The sequence below is a fragment of the Manis javanica genome, chromosome 2 (assembly GCF_040802235.1).
Source record: "Manis javanica isolate MJ-LG chromosome 2, MJ_LKY, whole genome shotgun sequence".
Lineage (NCBI taxonomy): Eukaryota > Metazoa > Chordata > Mammalia > Pholidota > Manidae > Manis > Manis javanica.
In genome coordinates this window covers 72,016,001-72,043,828 of record NC_133157.1, presented here as the reverse complement: position 1 = coordinate 72,043,828, position 27,828 = coordinate 72,016,001, and the positions used below count along the sequence as shown (strand labels likewise).

Below are 27,828 nucleotides of genomic sequence, written 5' to 3'. Positions count from 1 at the left end.
AATTGAGTTCAGATCTGTTATAAATCAATGTGGAGTGAAAGCTCTCTGTAAACAGCAATCACCTTCAACCACTTGCTTTCTGATTTGAGAAGGAGAAAGGAGTGGTGTCCGACAACAAAAATGGTTCCTGAGAGTGTATCTCTAACTGGTAACAATATGATCCCTAAACCACAACCCATATGTGCATGAGTACTGACATACACACGCGTGCACACATACACATGGCTGTAAATGCTCCTTCGGCTGTAGCACAAACATCACTTAATGTCTAGAGAGATGAAAAAAATCTCATGAACAGCTTCTAGAGACATTCTTTAAAATAAAGCACTTTGTTTAGCTCTCAAAGAACAACTCTGCTTTGTTGGACACTTCAGGTCCTGATTTACATCCGCTTTTAGACAGCTGCCACCTCCTACATGAGCACTTAAAATGCAAATTTCTAATGCAAGATTCCTCATCTAAAGCAGCACTGAGCCCAGTGCTAGTAGCCATGCCTCTTCTTTGCTCACAGCAGAACCAAAGTCCCAGCAACTTCAGGTCCAGCCCACCAAAATTTAAGCGCTCAGTGAACAACTATGCCATAAATGCAGGTATGCACATAATTTTCAAATAAAATGACTTGAAACTGCCATTATATAATGACAAAGAAAGGAAACTGGATAATCATGAAAACTGTACTGCTTGACTGAAGTTTTAAAAAAACAAGAAAAAAAATGAATCACTGAAACGCCACCCCCTGCAACCACGGTTACTTCGAAATTTGGTGTAAATGGATAAATTTCAGCCTAAGCTATATTGAAGTTACGTGAGACTGGAAGAAAAAAACCTGAGTATTATCAGAGCAACTCATCTTCCATTTCCTATGAAGTTTTCCTGGGAAGACCTACCAAATGAATTTGGCTTGTTACAGCATTGTTTGTTACAGCAAGTTTGTTACAGCATTGCATTGAACTTCGTTAGTCCCTTTTAATTTCTCATTTCTCCATTTCACAGAAACTGTAATACTAAATAGAGTCACAAAGAACAAGAACAATTGACCAAGAAAACGGCTTTGAGGAACTTAATCATCTCAACCTCTCCAGTTCAGCACGCCAAATTCACGGCGGTAGTTGGAGCAAAGGACTTGTGTTGCCTGATAAGGTGACACCTCCCAATCGCGACAGCCGAGATTATTCTGCCGCAGCCTAGCTGCTTCTCGCCACAGCTCGAGTACAGTTTTCTAAATGCTTTTCCCAGCATCCTGAGGTCAGTTTCAAAAGCTGCTCCTCTCAGAAGTACCAAAGGAGACTCGCTCACCCAACCCCACCCTGCAAGCAGCGCACTTCCCGTTCGCTCTGAACGGTCAATAACTTTTAACTTGACAGTGACACACACTGATAAAAAATAAAAAAAAAAAAAGAGGAAGTGGTTAAAAGACCATTTCAAGGCATATTTAGTTTATTTTTTTTAAAGGGAGATTAGTGGCCTTGTCTTCAAGATAAGCTTCAGTGGGACGCAGCCTTCACACCCTCACACCCGCCGCAAAGTTGCAGCGAATGGCAATGTTGCAAAACGGAGGGAGACTTCCCCCTTAAAAATACTGTTTTAAATACTTAAAATCCTCCTGCTATCTAAAACCATCCCTTCCCGATACCGAACGTAACAAAGCCACCCATCCCGGTGGGTCGGACCCTGAAAGCAAACCACGGGGCCGTATTCGTGCCCGCTCTGCCCTGCTAAGTGGCAGAGGAAGCGCAGGGCGCCCGAGCGGCCAAGGGACTCGGCAAGCGCCTCCCTTACCTGGTTTGACCGGTTTGGGTGGCGGCTTCGACATCTCGCTTCCTGGAGCTGTTATTCGTGAAGACCAGGCACGAAAAGTCGGCCGATCGCCCAGCCAGCCGGCACTCGCGGGGCCCTAAAGTTTCTTTCTGTCTGGCTCGCAGCGGGATGCCTTCTAGGACCCGCGCCCACCCTCGGCTGTCGGACCCGCGGACGCAGAGAGTCGCTCCGCGCAGCGCTCCGCTCCGCCCCGCCCCACGGCCCCCGGAGAGGTCTGGGGCGCGCCGCCCCGCCGACGAGGAAGTGGCAGCCGCCTGGCCGAGCGCTAATTGGCTCCCGGGCTGGCAGCTTCGGCGCGCACGGCGGCGCGCGCGGCGGCGGAACCAGCGCGAGCCGGGGGAAGGCACCGCCGCGGGCTCGCGCCGGGACTAACCCAGCCGCGCGCGCCCGCGACAAGCAGGGGCCGGACCCGGCAGGGGCGCGCGCGCAGGGAGGCGCTCTCGCCGCAGTCCTGCCCCGCCCCACGGGGGCAGGAGCCAAGCCGCGCGCCCGGCCCGCGTGGGACAGAGGCCTGGGTTGACGACCTCTTCCGGATCGCCTGTGACCGGGCAGGGGCGAGGAGGAAGAGATTGCGGGCGTCTCGGGTGCGGCGGTGTGTGACAGGCGCACGCCGGGCCCTCGCCTCTGCCTGGAGGACTTGGAATTGGCCCCCGGTGAGTACCTCCCTGACTCCCCGCTGGTGCCCGGAGGAGTTTCCAGAGTGTTCCTGCGCTGGAGCCCGAGCATGGTGGCGACCTGCAAGCCCTGTGGGACCCTTACCACCCTAACGGGCTGACACACAGCCTGCCACAGAGGACGTGCACTGGTGGTGGCGCAGTGCTTTAACGCCCGTAGTGATCCTGAGAATGGGGGTCTCCCATCGAGCTACTCCTCTAGCATAGGGGTTGGCTGTGCGGGCCTGCTCTTACTGCACGGCCTGGTCATTGAGAATGGTTTTGACGTTTTTCAGTAGCTGAAAGAAATCGAAAGAAGCTTTTGTGACACGGGCAAATTATATAAAACTCCAATTTCAGCGCCCATAAAATTGTGTTAGAACACTAGCACGCTCATCTGCCTATGTATTTGTCTGTGGCTGCTTTTACTTGGCAACAGCAGAGCTGAGCAGCTGCCAGCAAAGCCAAAAACATTTTTTTATCCGGCAGTTTACAGAAGTTTGCCAACCCTTGATCTAGCCGATTGAATCTCCAGTGGAACATGAGGGCTGGAGCATGCAAGAAATGCAGTGTGCGTAAATTCAAAATAGCAGGAGTCAATAGCATGAGCCAATTATATGGGGAAAAAAACTGGAAAGAAAAACCTTTACATGAGAACCTGGGTTTTAGAAAATGCAGCTTTTAAGTTTCTGCTAGGGGTTGGTGAAAGATAAAATGATCCCATGGGAAGGGACCATTCCCTTCATATTCATGGCATATTCAGAAACTCCAGCCTTGGGAGATTTCTGGTTGCCAAAAGGGAACAAAGTTTAAGTAATAGTAGGAAAAGTCTTCACGGTGGTGTGGGAGAAGATTCTCATAATATCTGTTGAATAAAATAAATGACTGGGAAGCCCTGAAAAACTTCACTCTTTAAAAAATATCAGAGTGGTCTTTAGGCACATTGGAAAGCACATTTCATTAGCATGTTGTCATCCATTCATATTAGGGAGTTGCTGTCCTTGTAATATTCTGCACATGCCACCTCTGACCATTTTTGCAGTTTAGAATTCAGAGCGTACATGTTTAGTACTGAAACAAGTAAACGCACACCAGTTATGAAGACAGGACTGAACAACGTATTTTTCTTAGGGTAAAAACAGTATTTAAAAAAAGTTAAAATGACTCATTTTGGGTGTGCTCTGGGCTGCCTTAGTCAATTCTCCTCCCCCTGTGCATACCCTCTTTACAGGTATTGGGAAAATAAAATACAGAAATATCCCATGAGATTTGAAGTGGTATTTATTCCTAGTAATTGGATGCTCTGGATTGATGAGGATGGAAAGTCCAGTGAAGTAGTACACATTGTGGTTGAGTAAGCTTGTATTTGCTTCATGCTGCCGTATACATTTAGAGCCTGGCAGCTCTTGATTGCAAGTGTTTTAAATGTGATTTTAAACTCATTCTTAAAACAACAGGCAGTGAAATAACAGAACATGGTATGGAGGTGGGCAATGCCAGGAGTGAACCTAGAGTTCACCTGAAGCTGCTGCCTACATCCAGTACTGGCTTTGAAATAACTGACCTTTGGTATTTATTGCTTCGCCCATCCTCAGCCCAGCCACACATCTTGCTTGTGCCTCTCCCAGTTCCCCACCCCTGCCACCACATTATCACCTGTTCATTGCTCAAGGACTGTCCAGCATTTACCCAAACACTGTTTTGGACAGGCTAAAACCAGTAACCTACATAGAACCGAGGGTTCTTGTTTCTGTAAAGTTTGCATTTGACTGTGGGAGTTCTCTCCAGAGCTCAGGAGATTTTATAAGTAGTTTCTTGACTCTTCCTCACTCCTGACTTCTTAATTGGTAGAGTTTCCACATAAATAACCCCCTCAAGCTTATTTCCAGTGCTTTAAGCACTCTTACTTGCTGTTTACATGTTATGTAATTGATACAGCATCCTCATGTGTATGCACAGATGTGGCAAGAGGCAGGGGGACCCATAGTCCTTGCCATTCAGTGTACTCAGCAAATATATACCCCATCAATAATACATCAATAAAAATGCCATCAATTATACATGTGAACCTTACAATTCAGCCAGCACATGTGCAACATCCTTTCTTTGCTCTCGGTAATAAAGTGCTTTTTAGCAGTGTACAAAAAGGGAAGAAGTTAACTCACTAGGTTTAGTTTCATATCTGGCTTTCCTACTTACTAGCTGTGTGACCTAGGGCATGTCAGTTCATTGTCTGGGCCATTTTGATTTCTGCGAAATGAGGGGTGGACTATGATCTCTGAGGCTGAGTTTATGGTCTCACAAACTATCTAAACTTAAGCAAGGTGGCAAGAAATGGCAGAATTGTATCATTTTTTTAAATTTTAGCCTGGGGAGGATATCGATCTACTACCATCTATTGCCAACATAATTTCATAAGAGGAAAGACATTTACCACCAAAAAAGTAAAGAAGATACCATCTCAGAATGAAAGGCAGCTTTCTCCTTTCCAAAATGTAGAGCTGGCAGCCTTGCCCTGACATAGTAATAGTAATATTCCTTTGATACACTTCAGCAATTTGGGGGGAGGTATATATTCAACAGTGCAACTCCAGGTGAAATTCAGATGTCCAGCTTCTTCTGTTTTATTATTATCACAACCATTGAATTCTTGTCTCATGTAGGTTTGTTCATGAGAGTGGAACCACCCTTAAGCAATTAGCTCTCAATTTGGAATATTCTGGATAAACTGAGAAGAAGCCAAAGAACAACAGCTCTCTTCACCAGGCTCTTCCCACCATGTGCCCCTCATTGAGCCTGGACACAAGTCGGGGATAGGACTCAGGAGGTTGCTGGGAGCCTCCAGCTCAGGAGCCACTCACCCTGGGTGGCCCAGCCTAGGTCCCTGATCACCCAGCCAAGAGCATCATCAGTCCAGGCCACGTCAGGAACCACCGCTCTAAGGCTCCCTCCAGCCTAGCTTCACCTTTTCACTTCAGGAGGTGAAAATGGATCACTGGAGTATCCACAGGATGCTTAGTGAACTTCGGGGGCCATGTGTGAGACTACCCTCCACCCCTAAGGCCAGGGGTCACAGAGCCATGGTCTGTGGCCAAAACCTGACCTCCACCTGAACATTTGCAGTTTCCTGATAAGGAACACTCTGAAATCCAGTAAGAGGAATATTATCCCAATAAAAAAGAAATTCCAGTCTTCTCATTAGTAGACATGTATTATCAAAAAGAAAAAGATTGTACTTTATTATTATTATGTATTGACTTTCATCAAAAAAGTTGTGGAAATGTGTTTTCTCTCTTGTTATGTAAGTACCTACATAATGACCTTGATTCTACGTCTTGGCTCACAAAGCCTCAAATATTTACTACCTGGCCCATTTCTGAAAAAGGTTGTCTACCCTCACCCTAGACTTTGCCTTTTGGGTAAAGACAGAGCACCCTTAAAGGGAACTAACTTCCTTGTGTGTCTGGTCAGCAGTGACTTTCTCCCCATTTCGGAAGGGAAAGGAGAGAGCAAGCTGTGCTGGTTTCCTGCCATGGGGGTAGTGGGTCATCTCCAGGTGATCGAATCCTACTGGTAAAAGGCAGCCTAGCTAAGAAAGTATGAGACTCTGGTGTGCTCTGTGGCCTGCAATTCTTCTATGCCCTTGAAAACAGACCTTCAAGGTCAACGCTTGGTCACAGGGGCCTTTCAGTTCACTTGACTTCAGCGTACAGGCTCAGAGCACACACCAGCTCTTGGCACTTAGTGGAGCGTGGCAGAGAGAAGCCCCTGGAGTGTGAAGCTCTTGTGCTGACTGTGGGTAATCTAGGGGTGGGGTAACCCAGAGATCATGGTCATCTTTCCCCCTCAGCTGGCTCTCCTAATTCAGGACTCTTTCTTTTACCTTTTTAGACATCTAAATGATAAGCATTCGATTTTTTTTAATTTTAGGAAGACGTGATTTTCAAAGCTAATTATGAAAACATTTGTCATTGGAATCAGTGGGTGAGTAATTTTGCTGCAAACAGACGGTTGAGGTACTTAGGATGCCCTACGGGTGTTTTCATGTGGACGTGGTGGGGAAGGAAAAGTAATGAGGATTCCTGAGAAGAGAAGGGCCACTGTTGAATATAAAACAGTGGCATGCTGGCTTTGTAAATGGCAACAGAAGGGAGTCAGTAAGAAACTTTGTGTACCTTCCCATTTATTTTATGAGCCAACACAGGAAGTAAGACCTGGTCAGATGCTACTTTGGTTCAAGATACTTTGTAATTCTCCATTTGGCTGCTCCTCCAGCATGATGTAAGAAAAAAATCTGTCTTTTCTTTCCCCTTATGCCCAGCTTCAGACATGTGGAATATGGGACTACCTCACCTCCACTCCTTTTCCCCCATCCTGAGCGTGACTTTACATCCTGAGCTAGTTCTAGTTGTACTGACATAATTATTAGTTGTGTGCCCCACTCCCTCTCTGAAGTGTTTCCCACATTACATGGTCACCCGACCTATGGTAGGTGAGGTGGGCATGCAAACAAGACATCAACAACTCAAGAAAGCATTAGTTATTTCACTACTGTTTTAAGTTCATCTTTCTTCTGAGTGCATTCATGTTATGTGTGGTCCAATTAATAAAATATTTGAGGCTATTAAAAGTTTTTAATTGGCAAGATCATTGTATTACTGTATTACATTAGTAAGTCATCAGAAGTAAAATTGAATGAATTCACTGTCAGAATTCTGCCTTATCTTGCTGCCATCTAATCAGAACTGAAGTTTAGCTTTTCTCTGCATGGCCTCTCTTGTCCATCCCTTCTTTCCACACTAACTGCCACCATCCTAATTCAGGCCTTCATTCCCTAAATCCCATCTCCCCATCTTAATCTTTCCTAAATACATCTACCAGTTTAATTGTCATAAAAAACTTTTTAAGTTCTTCTCTCACCTGGTGAACAATATTCAGTGGTTCCCAGTTGTCTAGAATGAAATCTGAATATTCTAGTATATGAAGACCATACATAAATAGTAAAAGAAATATACTAGCTTCAGGGGAGGGCGAGCTGCAGAAAAGGCTTGACACAGGAGCGTAGGATATCACTGATTACCCAGTTTCCCTTTGTCTCTGTGTATTCTTCCATTTGGTTTCATCCTAGAGTTGGCTCCCATTTTTGGTCCCAAGGGGCTACTATTACGTCCCAGGAAAGTGCTTCCCTTCTCCTAGTTGATGGGGCTCCCTGTGAGGAGCCCAGCCACCTACAGTCACTGGGTGGCAGGGAGGGGCTTAACTTGATTGGTTTAGGCCAGTGGGGCCCTGCTCTGGAGTTAAGAGTGGCATTCTTCCAAACCAGAACTTGGAAAGGGGTGAAACCTGGGGATGCAACCATCAAGTCTACTACAGCATCCAATCCCACTTTGATTCTGCCTATGTGAATAAAATTCCCCTCTTGAGAGTATTCCACCACAGCATCCTCTGTAGAAACTGCCTCGTACTTCCTGGCCGCGCGTCCTGTACTACCCGTAACTCCCTGAGAAAGCTGCCACTTCATGCTCTCTTCCTCGGCACATGCCGGGGTTTCATTATAATGCCTGCCTGCTTCTGTGACGGTCCTGCCGGACTCATGCAGTGGCCCCTGCATCGTCCTTCCTCCAGATTCACTGCTGTATCTCTCTTGTGTACTTCTTGCCGCCCTATGAAGTAATTATTCAACTAAGACTGCAGGAATAGTAGGGGTTCGAAAGGATTCATCACCCTCTGGAAAATTTGTATGTGGGAAGATGTTCATTTTCTGGAAAAAGGGTTTATGACCTTCGTCAGATCCTTGCAGAGTTTCATGATGTTAAAAAAAACTTACGGTTCATGAGCATTGGAGTTAGACCTTGTATCCCATCTCCCATTACTTGTTAGGCAAGTACCTGGGCAAGTTTTATGAGTATACAACTTACCAATCCTTAGTTTCCTCAACTGGGAAATGTGAGTATTAATATCTACCTGTTGCAGAGTGGATTCTCCACTTAAGTAACTACAGACAGCTTTTTTACTTCTCCCTAGTCTCCACTGTCATGTCCCAAATACAGTGACCCCTTTTGTTACCTGGCATGTCAAAAACAAATGGACCAGTTACACCTTTAAGTGGGCATTGTGAACAAGGAAGGAAGTGGCCCCAAGTAATACCCGTGAAATAAATCCTAGGATAAAACACACTCCTGTCTGGGCCCTTCACCCTAATACTGGATAGCACCTGCGGGGAGGTGAGCTGTGCGTGGTGATTTTGAGCACGTGCAGCAGAAGAGTGGAGCCTTAAGGTGTCACCTGAGCAGGAGGGTTGCTTTCCAAGTAGATATCCTGGGCTCAGACTTGTTAAATCTCTCTGCCATCTTGCTGACCTGGACTGCCTTTTAGCTGGTCCGTCTCCAAATCTACAAAACTGGAGTGTTTGTTTCTAACTGGCTAAGTCAGTGAGAAGGAATCTAATTACTGTTGGTTTGACTGCATCATCTTAACAAAAGAGATAAGTCTAGAAAATGACACATTTTTCTAGCCAGATCGCTCATACTGTAATAAAGTTACCCCTATTTACTATGTATTTTAAACAAAAGTTCAGTATCTAAACTGGAAATTGAATAAGATTACAGACATTTTAGTTAAAGGGAAAAAAATTTATAATAGTATTTACTCAAGGCTTAGGGCAATACCCACCCACTTTTCCCTGTTTTCAAAGAGATCACCCATGTGCTACCCAACTGTGTATTTTAAGGTTAAACGAAAAAATTTTTGAAGGAAGAATGAGGTACTTAAGGTAATAATTGAATTATATTCAGTAAACAATTTTGATGGATAAATATTAGTTCCTTTTCCCTTTTCTGGATTATCATTTTATTGTAGTTTATCTCATCTGGGATTAGACACAGGTTCTTGCAAATAAATGTGCAGTTAGGAGTTTTTTGTGTTGTAGACATTTGGTGGTGTGGTGAAGATTTAACAGTGGTGGTTTTAAGTGCACAAAATAAAATATAGTACAAAGGAAGCCAGTTAATGTTGAAATAGTTACAAAAGCATTTTTAAAAACAAATTTCTAGTGGTGTGATAAATATGCTTCTTTGATAACTCATTGAATAGCAGTGTCCAATGGTGGTTCTTAAAACTGCCATAAATGTGAAATAATAAGTATCAAAAGTACTGTAAGATATCTGCCTCGACTGCAACATGTTATGAAAATATCCATGATTTCTATTGGTGACAAAGTTACAGGTACTGTTTGTCACTTACATTTATAATTAAAGCAATTGCTAAAATTCTGTTAGAATGTAGTGAAAGTAAAGATGTAATATCTTTCCAATTAAGTTCACACAGACCATGAAACTGTCCACAGATCTTTTGGAGCAACAGCCCCAGGTCAAAAGAATTCTGACGACTAAGTAGAGAATGCCTCCCCAGTGCTACGCACAGTGCTGGATGCTGGAAAGCCAGATACATTGAGGAATTAGTCATGGTCCCCATTCTCACTGATGTCCAGCCAGAAGGGACAAGTAACTGACTGGTATGATAAGCTACAGTGGACCTGCCAGTTAGTCTCAAAGTGGACAGAGATTAAGGAGAAAGGAGGCATCAGAGAACAGATGTGAATTCATGATAGGTGGACTTATAATAAGCCATTCTTCCATTTTCCCCGCTGTGCGTTGAAACAAAAGCAAAATGATCAGATGCAGTTTGATATACTTACAAACAAAATGTGCTAGATACTCTCTGTATAGCATAAGAATCCTGTGAATATTTTGCCATAGACAAAAAATTATTTCGCTTCCAACACAATAGCTGCATTTTTCAGTCTTAGAATAGTCATTACCTTTTTTCTCCTTTTTTCCAAGCTTATTTATTATCATTTATTACATTAGATCTACTTATGCCTATGGTTTTGCCAACATAGCTATAAAAAAATTATTTTTAGAGATTACATATTGTTTTAAATATACTTTTCCTAAGATAATTTTAAAATATTTTGTTTTTCAATGCATCTGCCGTCTTAGTATTTTCATTGTCTTCTCTTTTTTTTTGGTGCAGTGTGACAAATGGTGGGAAGACAACATTGGCTATGAATTTACAGAAACACCTCCAAAACTGCAGTGTCATATCTCAGGATGATTTCTTTAAGGTACCTATAAAACTTCTTAGATAATTTATTTAACACAAAACAGTTCTAGTAGCAGTTAATTATACCCAAAAAGCCTTTCTTGAGTGATACAGCTTTTGCAGGAAAAATAGATGCTGTGCAGTAGTACAGTATATCCACTAGATGGCACCACTTGTCAGTGCTGCTGCTTTGATTTTTACTTTACCTCATCATCCAAAGCTTTTGTTAGTTTATGGCCTCTTCATTCTATAGTTGTATTATTTCTGGACTGCACGGTTGTGATGGATACTTTATTATTTTTCCAGCCAGAGTCTGAGATAGAGATAGATAAAAATGGATTTCTGCAGTATGATGGTAAGTCTATGAGCTTGTAAAACATGTACTAATGTTCATTTTCAAACCCAAACTAACTTTGGTATCTATGCCGATGGTCTCAAAATATGTTTAACTATATTGCTGTACTTTAAACCTGCTTTTTAAAAGGTGTCTGATTTAAGTTCAACTATTTAAATAATGAAACCTTTTTCCCAGGGTATTCTGTTCTGCTCTGCTTGAGGCATATGTAACTGACTGCACTTCTCTCTCCTCTCCCACCACTTGCCTGGAGCAAAGTCTAAGCACATCCTCTGTGCTTACCTTCCCAGTGACCAAGGTGTACTGGGCAGCAGTCTTTTCTATTCACTGCTCAAAAAGGATATTTTTTAGATGGATTCATCTCCCTCCCTTGCCCAATCTAACACTGCTTTAAAGCCAAAGAATTAAAGCCTCTCAATATACTTATTTTCTTGTAGAGAATATCATGCCAATAAACTATATTTAATGGTCTTAATCAACTTCTATGATTAACAAGATGATCATTAGTGGTTATGCAAAGTAACAACAGAAAGAGCTCTCTTAAAGAGCCACAAAGTATGTTCTTTATTTTTAACCTTGATAACCTTGGAGGAAAAATGTTGTGTAATCAGTTCTTAATGTCACATGATAGCTTTAGGAGAGGTAACATCCTGTGTTCTCATGTTCTTGTGTCTTGAGCTGCAGCCAGAGTATGTTTTTCTTCTCTTCCCCTCCTCTAAAGGTTGTAAGGAAAATTATTCAAAGTAAGAGTTAAAAAGGAAAAACAGTTTCAACAATTGACAAGAATTATTCTTAATTCAGATGTTCTTACAAACTATTGAGAAAAACACTAATATTTCAATTGAGCTTAAGTCGATCTAGTTAATAGTTTTGGAATAGGGCTCAGAATTTGTATTTTTGGTAAGTCCCCAGATGATGGTAATGCTGCTGGTCTAAGTAAGTACTACATTTTGAGAATTACTATTATGGGATATTTTTCTAGGATACTTTTCTGGAATTATAATTGTAAATTCAAAAAGTATACACATTTTAGAGTCTGAACATGACATAGTTGTGTCCCTTGTAAATTGTTTTATAATTTCCCTCCTCTCATTTATCTGTAAGATCCCTTTTTATATTAAAGATTGCAACCTTTGCCAAATACATTGCAGATATTTTCCCCAATGTGTCATTTGTCTTTCAAACTAATTTATAGATATTTTGTCATCCAAAAATGTTAAACTTTTGTGTAGTCAGTGGAGAGTAAAATTTACAAATAAAGCAAGATTAGCCATGAGTTTACAATGGTCAAAGCTGGTAAATTACTGAGGACATGGGAGTTAACTGTGTTCTCTACCTTTGTATATATTTGAAACTGTCCATAATAAAAATGTTTCAGACATGCCAATTTATCAATATTAGAGTTTAAATTATCTAAAATATTTATTAGGTATTTTGAAGGGTAAATAAAATAGCGTTTTAGTACATATTTATAGAGTTCTGGATATACTCATCATAAAAAGCCCCCATTGTAAAACTTGTGTTCTACTAATTTCGTGTTTTTGCATGTTTGTTTGAAGTGCTTGAGGCGCTCGACATGGAAAAAATGATGTCCGCCATTTCTTGCTGGATGGAAAGTCCAAGACACGCTCTGGTAGAAGACGGGGGAAACACTGAGGAAATTTCCATATTAATCATCGAAGGTTTCCTTCTCTTTAATTATAAGTAAGCATCCTTGCTCTGATATTGACTCTGAATGAATGGGGAAAAAACCTTTGTGAACTAAATATGCTGTTATTTTAGGCCACTTGACAGTCTATGGAGTAGAAGCTACTTTCTGACCATTCCATATGAAGAATGTAAGAGGAGGAGAAGGTAAATTTTGAAATCACCTTTATGGATTGTGATTTAAAAGACAACATGTTGGAGAATTTAGGAAAACAATATTAGTAAGCAATGTTTACATGTCTCTTTCAAACAAGGGAAGCCTCAGCTCTTCCACACAAAGAGCATACTTCCACAAATGATCATTGACATGAAATAACACACATTACTTTTCTCAGAAAAGGCCCTTATATAAAAAATAGTTGGCTCATTTCTCCTAAATCTTCAAATGAAGCGATTCCGCATTTATTATGATTTTAAATTAGTGGGCCTATATTCTCCTACCGCACACAGAACACCAGTTTAAAGCTTAATCTAATGTAGCAGTTTATCTATCACTGTTTACATTGATATTTGTCTCTCCATTATTTTATTAGGCACTAAAGGGGAAAAAAGATAATTATGAATGATAGTGACTTACGAAAATTAATTTTTGGATCAGAGAACTAACTCCATTTTACTGTCTCTGTAACTGACATTGGATGGGTAGCCTTAATCCTGTTTAGATTTGATTTCTGAGTGATTTTGCCATTATCCTGACCCTTGTTATTTTACTTTATCAATTGTGTGTTTCTGTCAACATAAATGTTTTGCCAGTACGAGGGTCTACGAGCCTCCAGATGTCCCAGGGTACTTCGATGGCCATGTGTGGCCCATGTACCTAAAGCACAGACAAGAAGTAGAGGACATCCCATGGGAAATTGGTAAGTGCCTTTTCTCCCTCCGTGAAAGGCCTTTTATGTGTCATTGCCTCAAAGTACACGAATGAAAGGACTTTTGAAGACATTTTTCTCATGTGTTGCATTATAAAGGGACACTTGAGCCAGAACACTCTGGGCTCGCCTCTTCCATAACTGGGCCTTCTGGTTTTTGTTTTTCTATAGCTCTTGTTGAATGCTTGCCAACTTCTAGATGGTCATTCATGTAACAGACAATTGAAATCCTTCTGTGTACAAGGCACTGCCCTGATCACATCAAGGGAAATAAGGCAGACCCAGTCCCTGGTCTTGCGAGCCAACATTCTACAGTGCATCACACTAAAGACACTGGCTGCATGAGCCTGTCCTTTCTAGCTGTGCGAACTGCTGGGACCCTGAGCTTGGGGACTGTCTGAGTTCCAGCAATCAGGGAAGCCTTCCTTGAGGAAGCAATTGTTAAACCACATTCTGACAGGTTTGTTTGCTTTTTTAATTTTTAATGATGCCATGTCTGCAGCCAAACTTATCCTCAGATCCCAGGGCATGGGGCCTGGGGCCCATGAGCTTCAGAATTTGCTGTGGCAGCCATCTGGGCCACCCCTGGTCACACAGAACAGGTGACAGGTTTAACTGTACAAAGAGAGGTGGGTTGGGAGTATAGAAGATCACCCCAGTCAGTGGGTATGGTACACAAAAAAAGGCCAGGGGAGGGAAGGAATGAGCAGCTCCTGAAAGAAGGTTAGTGTGCTGTGGTAGAGAAAACCAAGAGAGAGGTGATGCTGGAGGTTTGGGAGGCCCCAAAGCCCGCAAGGCCCGCTAACATCCTGGTTCGTTTTCCCAAGAAAAATAGGAAGCCATCGTCAGAGATGTTTTAGTCGAGGACAGGTAGATATCAAACTTGTTTTAGTAAGCTCCCTCTGGCTTTGTGGGTATGTGTACTCAGCAGAACAGGGTGATAGACTGACTATGGGGGGTGCAGGAGGTTGAGGTGTCCAGGACAACACCCCAGGAACTGGCAGTGTTACTTCAGAAAACAGAAAAAAGTGAAAGGGTTGCAGCTTTGTAAGGGAGGGATGGAAGTCTGTTTTGCACATAATGAGCTTGAGATGCCTGAGACTAAAGTAGCCATTAGGGTGTAAACATCTGGGTCTGTGAGCCCAGCTAAAAACAGATTGCTGGGAAATGGAGCTCAGCTTCTCCAGTACAGGAGGCTGGAGAGAGAAGGCTGTTGGATGGGGTAGAGGAATCAGATCTGACCTATACTGTTCTGAATAAAGGGCATTACCCCTGTTGTGAGAAGCCCCTTGGCCTCCAGGGCAGCTCTGTCAGAGCCATGCAGAAAGTGCATGGGGCGTACCTACCGTCCAGCTGCTCTTTGATCTCTTCTTCAGTCCAGCTCAACCCTCCTCCCCATCCCCAGAGCTGCTGCTACTGTTCTGGCCGGACCACTTCCAGCTCACTGGTTGCAGGGACATCCTCTTCTTACTGCTCTTCTCCCTCTCCATCTAATTGCAATCTAACCATGACCCTACTTTGCTTAAAAACCTTCAAAGCTAGAACAAAAAGACATCCTACAGTATGGGAGAATATATTCGTAAATGACATATCTGATAAGGGGTTGACATCCAAGTTCATGCACCTCAACAAACAAAAAGCAAATAAGCCAATGAAAAAATGGGCAGAGGGGCTGAACAGATGACACTTCTCTAAAGAAGAAATACAGATGGCCAACAGGCACATGAAAAGATGTTCCACATCACTAGTCATGAGAGAAATGCAAATTAAAACCACAATGAGGTATCACCTCACACCAGTTAGGATGGCCAACATCCAAAAGACAAACAACAACAAATGTTGGCTAGGATGTGGAGAAAGGGGAACCCTACCCTGCTTGTGGGAATATAAACTAGTTCAACAATTGTGGAAAGCAGTATGGAGGTTCCTCAAAAAACTCAAAATAGAAATACCATTTGACCCAGGAATTCCAGTCTTAGGAATTTACCCTAAGAATGCAGGAGCCCAGTTTAAAAAAGACATATGCACATCTATGTTTATTGCAGCACTACTTACAATAGCCAAGAAATGGAAGCAACCTAAGTGTCCATCAGTAGATGAGTGGATAAAGAAGATGTGGTACATATACACAATGGAATATTATTCAGCCGTAAAAAAACAAATCCTGCCATTTGCAACAACATGAATGGAGCTAGAGGGTATTATGCTCAGTGAAATAAGCTAAGTGGAGAAAGACAAGTACCAAATGATATCACTCATCTGTTTAGTATAAGAACAAAGCAAAAACTAAAGGAACAAAACAGTAATAACAGACTCACAGAACCCAAGAATGGACTAAAAATTACCAAAGGGAAAGGGACTGGGAAGGGTGGGTGGGAAGGGAGGGATAAGGGGCATTATGATTAGCACACATAATGTAGTGGGGGGGGGGGGAACATGAGAAAGACAGTATATACAGAGAAGACAAGTAATGACTCCATAGCATGTCACTACACAGATGGATGGTGACTGTAATGGGGTATGTCAGGGGGACTTGATAATAGGGAGAGTCTAGTAACCATAATGTTGTTCAAGTAATTGTACATTAATGATATCAAAAGAAAAAAAAATCGTACTAGAAGGATAAGGTATGTTCCCCAAATTCACCTCATTCCTTTCTCTGAGTATATATGGGATGAATTAAGATACTTGTACATGCAGCAATGAAACTCTAAAACAAGTTAATCTTTAGTATCTAAGATGGATCTTGTCTAGAGAAATATTAAACTTTTTGGCAGACTCAATGAAGTTTTGATCATTAAGAAAAAAAAAATTTCAAAGCATCTACAGCTCTTCAGGATTAAATCCAAGACCTTCAATGAGTAAGGCACAGCCTTGCTCTAAAATCTCATCTCTCCACTGTCCCTGCCTTCCTACATTCTACCCTTCCCGAGCTGCTGCTTTTTCTTAACTAAGTTCTCTGCCACCTCCCTATACCCACAGTTTCTGGGTATAAAGTACTGTCCTCCTTTTAACCTACATCTAACTTTTCTCCAAAACTGACTGTGCTAGTTTTGGTAAAAATACTTGTCTCCTGGCCTGGAGAATTTTGATTAAGCATGTGTGGCAGAACCCAGACGCCTGCATGGTTTAAGAAGCTTTGCAGGTAATCCTGAGGCAGAAGGAAGTTGGAGAACTGCTCCCTTAAGTTACTCTTTTTGGGAGGCACCTTTATGGTGCTTCCCAAAGTGCTGTATGCACAGTGCTACTTAATTCCCTTCCTTCCTTCCTTCCATCTTCCCTCTTTTTTTTTTCTTTAACATTCTCACTGATTTTTCTCCCTTCAGCCATCCCCCCACCCCTTTCCCCTTTGGCAACCACCCCTCTGTTTTCTGTTTCTGAGTCTGTTTCTGTTTTTGTTTCTTTATTCATTTGTTTTTTAGATTCCACATGCAAGTGAAATTTTATAGTATTAGTCTTTCTCTGACTTCTTTCATTTGGTATAATAATACTCTCTAGGTCCAGCCATGTTATCCAAGATTTCATTCTTGCCATTTTCTGCCTACTGCTCCTGTCTGTAATCTATTTCTCTCTCTAATGGCTGTTAATTTCTTTGTAAGTTACAGTCCTTGGTTCTTTGGTTAAACCCATTGGTATTCTCAAGAGATGTCAGGTGCCAGAGTAAGCATCCTATATTAAGAAGCCTGTTAGCATTTGAACTGCTCTCTTTTCCCTTCCTCAGTTTACCTAGATGGAACAAAATCTGAAGAGGACCTCTTTTCACAAGTGTATGAAGATCTGTTACAAGAACTAGCAAAGCAAAAGTGTAAGTATTGTCCTACTGAAGTAGATGGTGAAATAGTCCATCAGGCCTTTTTCCAACAGCCAAGAAAATAGTCCATTACCTACCCAAGAATACATACTAGTATGCTAATATGGGAGTGATTATATCCATTCATTCATTACTTTGAAGGTAATTCAGAATCACAAACTCTGGATCAGTTTGGGAAATTGATTATTTTGTTTGTGAGTTTTTTAGGGTAAAAATTTGTACCCTTTGTTATATTTCTTAATGATATTTATGTTGTTTATCTTAAATTGTTTAGTAGGTGGCTGTTGTTTCAATGGGACTGAAATTATCCTTTGGGCAAAGTGAAGTTAAAATGCTAATGATCTTGTTTAGAATGCCCTTCTCCTTTATTCCTCTTAAAGGTTGTCCATGAATCTGTGTTTTCCAAATACCTCAAAAAATTAATACAGCATTTTAAAAATTAGTTGAGTGCTTAAGGTTCTCATATTAGATGGCACATTTTGCAAGTGACGGAAATCTCCCTGTATTTGGTTTAAGCCAAAAGAAGGTCCAGGGGTAGCGGCTTCAGGTGCAACTGGATTAAGGAGCTCAAATGTGATCGTTAGGGCAGTGCCTCAGTTCTTCTTTCTTTTTGGTTTTAACTTGAAATCAACCTCTGTCTACTGACAGACATGATATCTCTTGGCAGCACCATCCACCTAAGTCCAACATCCCCAGTGAAAAAAGACAGTTTATCTTTTTTCAAGATTTCCCACAAGCTGATAAGTCTTGAACCTGGGTGTTGGGAACAAGGAGCTTATATATTATTATTACTACTTTTATGTATGTTTAAATGCTTTATTTTAAACAGCTTTTTAAAAAGCATTTTTCCATTTTAGACCAGCCAAAAAGTCCGAGGGAAGAGTTTAATTGGTCCTGCTTAGGTCAGGTGTCTTTTGCTAACCCAGCCACTGTGGCCAGGGAGATACATATTCTACTCTGATTGGCTAGGACTGGATCAAGTAGTCATAATTGAATACCTCTCCTGGGGTCTCATGATTTAAAGGGAGAAATTCCCCAAAGGGGAAGCAGGACAGGGAGTAAAAACCATACGAAGGATGAAAAAGCATGCTGGGAGAACAAAACTATAGAATAAGAGGCTCTTATATTTGAATTAGAAGGGTTTTCATGGCTAACACATAACAAATAAAATCATCAGCTAGCTCAAGAGAAGACGGCATAAATCACTTCTTCAGTGAAAAGTATTACATGCTTTTGAGAAGTAACTACCCTTGTTCAAATGTCATCATCTCAATAAGAGATTTCCTTTGTCCTCATAAATTCCTATCTGACCACAGGACTTAGCCCAGCCAGGCAGCCCATTGATCTGATCCCCTGAAGCAGAACCTCTTTTTGGAGCATTGTTGGCACCCTTTCTGGCCCTGAAGAGATACTTCCAGGGGCATTTCAATCTCTTGTCATCTTTACTGTTCCATCCTTTCACTAATAGCCAGTGCTCAGGTCCACTTCTCCTTTAGCAACTATGAGCTACCTTATGATCTGCCTGCTGATAAAGATGAAAGAAGCCTTGATCATGTAGCTCAGGCAAATCGCAGCTAGCTCCAAACCAAATGCCAGCTTTTGCCATCAGTTACAAGGCCCAAGAGCAGCAGGTATGTTTTGACAGTCCCTGAAAGCCCACAAGAAAGCACACTTCCATGTGTGTGACAGCCTCCTCTTTCCTTGCCTGTGTACTACAGGCTCTTAAGGAGTATTCAGCTATGCCTATTCAGGTCTTGCTTGTGTTCTAGATATTGTATAAAGATAAAAGAGAAAACAATAACAGAAATGTTAGAAGTGCCAAAATCCAAAGCAGATCAGCTTTTCCTACCTCCATGATTTATGTTAGTTTTTTTTTTTCCAGTTACATAAATAAGTTATGGTGTTATTTATAGTAACCCACCACCTTTCCCAGTTCTTCCAACCACAGTTTCCTGGCAAAGCCAGCCTAGAGGGATCCTTAGCATAGCCTGGTTTAACCCATAGTTTGGGACTGAGCTAGCTGGGAAACCTTTCAGATGTTTCAATTGACTATTCTTCAAGCTTCGCATAACATCTCGTAACCCTACTTAACTAATTTTCCATTCTAAGTATATAAAACTGTAATTATGATAAAATAATAACAGTGAAAGGGAAATAGCAAAGATTGAATGTAATTATTAATGAAACAAATAACCCAGGAGAGTAAGAATATAAAATATGTTTAATCTTTATTTAAATCCAAAATTTGAGGCTAAATTTAGTCATTCCCTGTTCTCACTATAATAAGGCAGTTTAGCCACCAAGAACATCTGAGGTCTTTTGAGAGTGTTTATTTTCCTTGTGGTGCTTTTCTTTCTGGCATACTTGTTAAGTTTTCAAATAGGCCTGGCTCTGCTGCATGTATTATATATACATCCAGTGTTTTTGCTATTCATATCAGTCTTTCTTTTACATGGTTACACAGTTAATCACTATTATTATTTCTGTTTTTAAACTAACATTTAATATTTAAGCTGCTTTATAGAGTTCATTATGTAATGAAACTGAATAAAACATTAGCTCTGCCAGTTAAAGGAATCATGGCTGATTCTATTTTTCTCACTGAAAGTGAATTATAACACTAGACATTGACATCTTAGTGCAAAGATGGCATACATCTAGTTTCAAATCAAAGGAATAAGAAATTGTAAAATAAAAATCTAATCAAATGTTTTTCTTTTGGTATTTTTCTATAACAAATTTAATGTTTAAAATATAATGTTTAATTTAAAGTAATTATCTAGATTCACATAATGTTCAGAGTAACATAGAATTCTTGAATCATTTCCCAATTGTTGATTATTTAGTGTTGTTACAAGTTTTTCACATTATATCATGTAAGTAGCATGATATAAAAATATCCACACAAATTACTGGTTTTTTTCTTGAATCACCTATTAAAATTAAATATAAAAATTGAAAAATTTCATAAGTAACACTTGCTTGATCAAAGAGTATAATCATTTTTACTTTACATACTTCAAAAATTAAATACTATACATACTATACAAAATTAAATACTATACAAAAATTAAATACTATACGTATTTTAAAAATTAAATAAATACTGTGTAATAACAATGTGGTAGGTTTATCATTGTGTTTCTAAGCCAGAATCACCATATATTCAGCTAGACTTCCTTGTTTTCAAAAAAGGAACTAAAGGTAACAGTGCTCTTGCCCCAAATCAAGGATAACATTCCAAAATAATAATTTTGCTACAGCCAGCCACCCTGTGTGATATTATCCTTATTCTCAACTCTTTCATTCTTTGAAGCCAACAATTACTATGCCAACTCCAAATAACATTGGATATTTGACCTCTTAATATAGACTTAAATTTAAGGATTGAAAGAAGGAAATTTGGACTCTTAGTTCTTTATGAAAATCCAGCACTTCTGGGAGGGAGGAAAATGATGGCAGAGTAGGAAGGCAAGGCAGAAACTACCTCCCACACACACACCAAGGAAGCACCTACAACAAATATAACTAAACCTGAAAAAGACCTGAAGACTGCAGAACAGACCACCTAACCTGGTAAAGAAAGAGTGGACCACACTGAAAAGGGAAAAGTGGCAGAGCTGCCATCAAACAGGACCCAAGCCCTTCCCTCATCCCAGCCCATAGGCAGGAGTAAGAATAATGGAGCAGAGCTGGGAGGGGATAGGTGCTCAGGTACTCTGCACACCCAGTCCCGGAGATCTGCTCTGGGAGCACAAGTCCACAGCTTCTGGGGATCAGAGGCTCTGGGAGGCTGTGAGACTCCAGCTGCTTGTGGAGGACAGACAAGTTCAGCTGGTCCCACTAAAACCCAACACACAGGCAGCAGTTTGAAAGAGTTAACCAACAGCAGGAGGGGTGCCAGAGGCGCAAGGGTTAGACAGAGCTCTCTCCACAGGAGAGAGGCCAGTGGATGATACCTCCCCAGCCCTCCCTCAGCCCAACAGTTTGGGAACTCACAGTAGCCCCAGATGCTCCATCCCCCTCACTAGGAGCTGATCCCCAAGGCACTTCCCTGCACACTTCTGGTGCACGAGCCCACTCAGCCCAGCAACATCATACTTTGTATCCTGGCAGGCAGAGAGAGGCACCCGCCAGAGCCAGCTCCAAGCACTCCTCTCTCCATGCAGGTGGCTAAGCCCAGTGCTGACTGAGTCGCTACCATTGTATGCCTGCACAACTCATTGCTGTAGCATTCCCTGCCAACACATGACTCAATTAGCACAACCATCCCGCACACCCCATTAACCCAGCAGCTCTGTCATTGCTGCAGGGCAGGCAGAGGGTGGTCCTGCCCCACGATGGTCCCAGCAGAAGACTCTGCTCTATCACAGAGGGCCAGCTGGGGCAAACTGCTGGCTGCAGTGGACTGAAATAGACCACCGCCAGCAGACAGAAAGGCAGCCCTAGCCATTGTCCACCAACAGCAACTGGGGCTCCACCATAAAGGAGAACCAGACACTGGAGAGTACAGAGTCTTGAGTCTCTAGGCACCACAGGACACCTTCTTCATAAAGCCATTACCCTCTAGAGTAGGAAGTGTAGCAGATCTACCTAATTCAAAGGAACAAACACAGAGTCCCTGACAAAATGAGGAGGTAGAATACATTCCAAACAAAACAACATGATAAGACATCAGAAAGAGGGCTAAAGGAACAGAGATCACCAATCTTCTTTATAAAGATTTCAAAGTAACAGTCATAAATATGCTCACTGAGCTGCAGAGAAGTATTGAAGGTCTCAGGAAGGACTTCAACAAAGAGATACAAGAGCTAAAAAGCCACTTAGAGTTGAAGAATACAGTAACTGAAATATATACAATAGAGGGGATGAATAATAGATTGCTGCAAGTAGAGAAGACAATCACTGAGATGGAAATTAGAGAACAGGAACACAACAAAGCTGAGGAACAGAGAAAAAGAATCTCTAGGAATGAAAAAACAAGATAGCTGTGTGGCCAATCCAAACAAAACAATATTTGCATAATTAGGGTACCAGAAGAAGAGAGACAAAGGGATAGAAAGTCTGAATAAATAATTGTTAAAAAGTTCTCCAGTCTGGGGATAGGATACTCAGGTCATGGAAGCTGAAGACAGCCCCTAAAAAAAGGAACCCAGGAAGACAATACCAAGAAATATAATGATTAAAATGACAAAGATACAGATAAGGAAAGAGTATGAAAGCAGCCAGAGAGAAAAAAGATATAAGTAGGGAAACCCCATCAGGCTATCAGCAGAAACTTTACAGGACAGAAGGGAGTGGCATGAAATATTTAATGTATTGAGACAGAAGGACCTTCAACCAAGAATACTCTGCCCAGCAAGATTATCATTCAGAATTGAAGAAGAGATTAAACATTTCCCAGATAAACAAAGGCTCAAGGAATTTATAACTACCAAACCAGTATATTACAGGATATGTCAAAGGGACTGCTGTAGACGGAAATATTCCTAGGCCTAAATAGTTTTCACCAGTGAAAATAAACCCACAGTGAAGGTTGTAGATCAGTTACTTACCAAGCAAGTACAAAATTAAAACAAAATTACAGCCAACTATACACAAAATCAGTCAAGGGGTATACAAAAAGTGCAAATTGTGACATCTAATACTTAAAGTGTGGAGGAGGAAGAAGAAGAAGAAAGTACTTTTAGTTGTGTTTGAAATAGAGTAATTAGCAACTTAATATAGAGTGTTATAGTGTCAGGAAGCTATCCTTCAATCTTATGGTAACCATAAACCTAAAGCCTATCATAGATAAGCAAAAGATTAAAAAGAAATCCAATCTCAACACTAAAGAAAACCATCAAATAACAAGAATAGGGTATAAGAGGAAGAAAGCAACAGAGGAACTATAAAAACAACCCAGAAAATAACAAAATGGAAATAAGTACATACCTATCAATAATTACCTTAAATATAAATGGACTGAATGTACCAATCAAAAAACATAGAGTGGAAAAATGGATAAAGAAACAACATCCATCTATATGCTTCCTACAAGACACTCATTTATGACATACACAGACTAAAAGTGAAGGAATGGAAAAAGATATTTCATGCAAATAATAGGGAGAAAAAAACAGGAGTAGCAGCACATATCAAACAAAATAGACTTAAAACAAAAAAAGTAATGAGAAAAGGACATTACATTAGGGATCAGTCCAACAAGAGGATATAATCGTAAGTATTTATGAATCTAACATAAGAGCACCTAATATGCAAAACAAACACAGAATTAAAGGGGGAAAGAGAGCACAACACATTCGTTTCAATAAACAGATAAACCAAATAGAAAATAAATAAGGAAACAGAGACACTAAACAGTACATTAGATCCGATGGACTTAAGACATCTACAGAGTATTCCACCCCAAAGCAGCAGGATACACATTTTTCTCAGTGTACATGGGACATTGTCCAGAATAGATCAACTAATAGGCTACAAGAAGAGCCTCAATAAACACACAAAGATTGAAATCATATCAAGCAACTTCACAGATCACAATGGTATGAACTAGAAATAAGTTACACAAAGAAAAAAAACTGAAAATACATGGAGGCTAAACAGCTTGCTTCTAAATAATCAGTGGATCAATGAACAAATCAAGCAACACATGGAGACAAATGAAAACAAAAATTGAACAGTCCAAAATTTGTGGGACACTGCAGAAGTGGGTCTAAGAGGGAAGTACATAGCAATACAGGCCTACCTCAGGAAACAAGAACAATCCTAAAAAAAAGTCTAAACTCACAATTAAAGAAATAGAAAAAGAAAAAAATGAAACCCAAAGTTAGTACAAAAAGGGACATAATATAGTTCAGAACATAAATAGAGAAGAATAGAACAATAGAAAAAATGACACCAAGAGCTGGTTGTTTGAGAGAATAAAATAGATAAGCCCTTAGACTTATGAAGAAAAAAAGAGAGTACACAAAATCAGAAATGAAGAAGTTATAGTTCTGACAGATACCACAGAAATACAAGGAATTATTAGACAATACTGTGAAAAAATTAAATTATATGCCAACAAATTGGGCAACCTGGAAAAAATGAACAAATTCCTTGAAAAATACAAACTTCTAAGACTGACCCAGAAAGAAACAGGAAATCTGAATAGCCAAAGCCATCCTGAGAAAGAACAAAGCTGGTAGTATTATGCTCCCTGACTTCAAGCTATCCTACAAAGCTGCAGTAATCAAAACATTATGGTACTGGCGCAAGAAAACACACATAGATCAGTGGAACAGAAGAGAGAGCCCAGATATAAACCCAAGCATATATGGTCAATTAACATATGATAAAGGAGACATGAATATACAATAGGGAAAAGACAGCCACTTCATTAACCTGTGTTGGGAAAACTGGACAGCTTCACGCAAGAGAATAAAATTGGATTATTGTCTAACTCCATACACAAAAGTAAACTCGAAATGGATGAAACCTGAATGTAAAACATGAAATCATAAAACTCTTAGAAGAAAACATAGGCAAAAATCTCTTTAATAAAAGCATGAGCAGTTTTTTCCTGGACACATCTCCTCAGACAAGGGAAACAAAATAAAAAATGAACAAGTGGGACTCCATCAAACTAAAAAGCTTCTGTACAGCAAAGGATACCATCAGCAGAATAAAAAGACAACCTATAGTAACATTTATCTGATAAGGGGTTAACATCCAAAATATATAAAGAACTCGTATAACTCAACACCAAAATACAAATAACCCAATTAAAAAATGGGTGGAGGACATGAGTAGACATTTCTTCAAAGAAGAAATACAGAGGGCCAACAGGCATATGAAAAGATGCGCCACATCGCTAATCATCAGGGAAATGCAAATGAAAACCACAGTGAGGTATCACCTCATGCCAGTTAGAATGGCCACTATCCAAAAGACAAGAAATAACAAGTGTTAACAAGGATATGGAGAAAAATGAATGCTAGTACAATATTGGTGGGAATGTAAATTGGTAGAACTGCCTTGGAAAGCAGTATGGAGGTTCCTCAAAACACTAAAAATAGCAATACCATTTGACTCAGTAATTCTACTTCTAGAAATTTACCCAAAGAAAACAAAATCACTGAGTAGAAAAGATAGATGCACCCATATGTTTATCACCATGTTATTTACAATAGCCAAGATATGGAAGCAACCTAAGTGTTAATCAATAGACAAATGGATAAAGAAGATGTGGTACACAATGGAATATTTTTCAGCCATAAAAAAATAAATCTTTCCATTTGCAACAACATGGATGTATCTAGAGGATATTCTTTTGAAGTGAAATAAGCCAGGCAGAGAAAGACAAATACCACATGATTTCACTTATTTGTAGAATATAAAAACAAAGCAAAACAAAACAGCGGTAGACTCATAGACACTAAAAAGTGACTGGTGGTTACCTTGGCAGGGGTTAGGTGGGTAGCTGGGGAGGATGAGGGGGATAACAGGGTACAGAAATTCTCAATCATAATATAAGTTGGTCATGGGGATGGAAGTACAGTATGGAGAATATAGCCAATGATTCTATAACAACTTCCTATGTTGACAGATAGTAACCGCACTAGTGGGGGTGAGGATTTAATAATGTGGGTATCTGTTGAACCACTGTGTTGTATATTTGAAACCTACATAAGATTGTGTATCAACTGTACTTCATAAAAAAAATCAGTGCCAGAATAAAAGAAGAAAAACCAGCATTTCTGACTCCAGAATCCTTGAGTCTTAACATCACATTAAGATTTATTATTGGCAGTGTGAAGATTTAATAAAAAATGAGAATTGGACTTACCTATTAATTTCTTTCTTATTCATATTTATTCCCAAGGTTTGCAAGTAACAGCATAACGATGGAATGCACTGAATCTTTCCTGGAGTGAATTAGAAAACTTGAAAGAATATATTCAAGAACCTTCACCAAGATACATAATGTACTTTGGTATGATGATAGCTGTTATTTTGTTTGTATGTTTCTTTGGTCAAACATGATTTCCCCAACATGTGGAACAGTAACTAATTATCTATGCCAATAGATAGAAATTTACCCTAATAATTGTTCTCACTCTAGGGAGAGTACAGATACAGCATAGCTTACAAACAGTGAGTCAATTCCTTAGACCAATGATTATCAAATTATTCTGAATAGAACCCACAAGTAAGAAATAAGGTTTATATCACCATCCAGTATATGTGTAATGTATTGTTTGTGTATGTGTGTGTATGCATATATGAATATTTGTGTATTCACAAAGCATTTGTCCTATATACAATGCACTATGATATTTTTCTATTTTTGATTTGTTTTATAAATATTGGTTACCATCCCATACCAATGCCCACCTCCTTCAAATAATGGCATACCAGGAGTAGCAGTCACATTGAATAAATCAACAATTTACTACAGTGTCTTATGTGTGTGTGTGTGTTTTGTTTTATTGCTGCTATTGTTGTCTGGGTGAGTCTGAACCACTGCATCATTGTGTCACTTGTGTTGAGACCTTGTTACAAATAAGGGTATTTTCTTATGTTTTTTGTCAAACCAATGGTCTAAAGTCATAGAAATAAGTTAACAGTTACTTCAGTGATATTTAATACAGGGAACCTTTGTTGAAAAGCACAGGCAGATCTAGATTATGTAATTTGGGGAGGCCTCTTTAGCCACTGGATTATCTACTGATCAATTTTTTTTTTATTAACAGATTACTCACAACCCTCTCAGTTCTTACCAATGTAAAATATATTGTTATATTAACATTTTTATAAATTGAAATATAGTTGATATACAATATCATATTGGATGCAGTTGTACAACATAGTGATTTGGAAGTTACATACGTTTCTGAATGCTCATCACAGTAAGTGTAGTTGCCATTTGCTGACATACAAAGATATTACAATATTATTGACTTTATTTGCTATGCCGAGTTAAATTAATTTTAAGCATTGTCTGCAGACTCATTGGTCAGCTCTCATTATTTCTATTTCTAATGAGCTTGCAACTCAGTGATGATTACAGGTTTTTTGGTCATACACACTACAAAAGAACAACAAAACCTGAGCTCAAATTGCAGTTCATCCACATAATACCTATATGACTCAGTCATATAGCTCACTGCTGTTCAGCCACCAGGACTTCCTCTCCTCAAACATCCCAGGACCTTCCTGCCTCACAGCGGGCTCACGTGCTTAGATGGAGACTTAGATGCTACCGATGCTTAGAGCAGACTTCCCTTACCTCCAGCCAGCCTGCTGAGTCCTACCCTCCCTTCAAGCCCCTGACATCCCATTTTGGGGAGGCAAAGTTCTCCTACTTTTCCTTCAAAGCATTAGTCATGGTTGAAATTATGCTGCCCCTTACCGAATCACTGGCTTAGTGGCTGCCTCTCCAGCTCCATATGAGCTATGTGAAGGCTCACCCTACCTCTGTAACTTAGTTACAGACATGTCCCTGCTAATGAGCATGATATCTGGCAC

The 27,828-nt window shown here is 40.3% G+C and overlaps 2 protein-coding genes and 2 non-coding genes across 6 annotated transcripts in view; 2 read left to right on the top strand and 2 right to left on the bottom strand.

Moving 5' to 3' along the window:
• OSTF1 (osteoclast stimulating factor 1) overlaps positions 1-2,011 on the bottom strand; it is a 49,251-nt gene extending 47,240 nt beyond the window's left edge. Inside the window, exon 1 of the mRNA XM_017667046.3 lies at positions 1,780-2,011. Coding sequence (XP_017522535.1) covers positions 1,780-1,813 — 34 coding nt within the window. The 5' untranslated portion in view covers positions 1,814-2,011. The remainder of the gene's footprint in view (positions 1-1,779) is intronic.
• A 34-nt stretch (positions 2,012-2,045) lies between these two features.
• Positions 2,046-26,760, top strand: NMRK1 (nicotinamide riboside kinase 1). Of its 3 annotated transcripts, XR_005053839.2 has the most exons (10): positions 2,046-2,471; positions 6,402-6,455; positions 10,506-10,596; positions 10,881-10,929; positions 12,489-12,633; positions 12,712-12,783; positions 13,390-13,496; positions 13,677-13,965; positions 17,227-17,310; positions 26,183-26,760. XR_005053839.2 is itself a non-coding variant. In XM_017667047.3 (9 exons), exons 2-9 carry the CDS (start codon positions 6,427-6,429, stop codon positions 26,200-26,202), a joined length of 597 nt encoding a protein of 198 aa, XP_017522536.2. In that variant the 5' UTR covers positions 2,046-2,471; positions 6,402-6,426; the 3' UTR covers positions 26,203-26,760. The 3 variants fall into 3 exon arrangements, 2 of the variants coding, with proteins under 2 accessions (XP_017522536.2, XP_017522537.2); XM_017667047.3 differs by lacking the exon at positions 13,677-13,965; XM_017667048.3 differs by lacking the exons at positions 6,402-6,455; positions 13,677-13,965.
• LOC118967091 (small nucleolar RNA SNORA5) lies at positions 13,996-14,125 on the bottom strand. The gene has a single exon (XR_005053896.2). It is a non-coding gene; the product is annotated as a small nucleolar RNA SNORA5 (small nucleolar RNA).
• On the top strand, positions 19,653-19,782 carry LOC118967093 (small nucleolar RNA SNORA12). The gene has a single exon (XR_005053898.2). It is a non-coding gene; the product is annotated as a small nucleolar RNA SNORA12 (small nucleolar RNA).
• Positions 26,761-27,828: the final 1,068 nt, after the last annotated feature.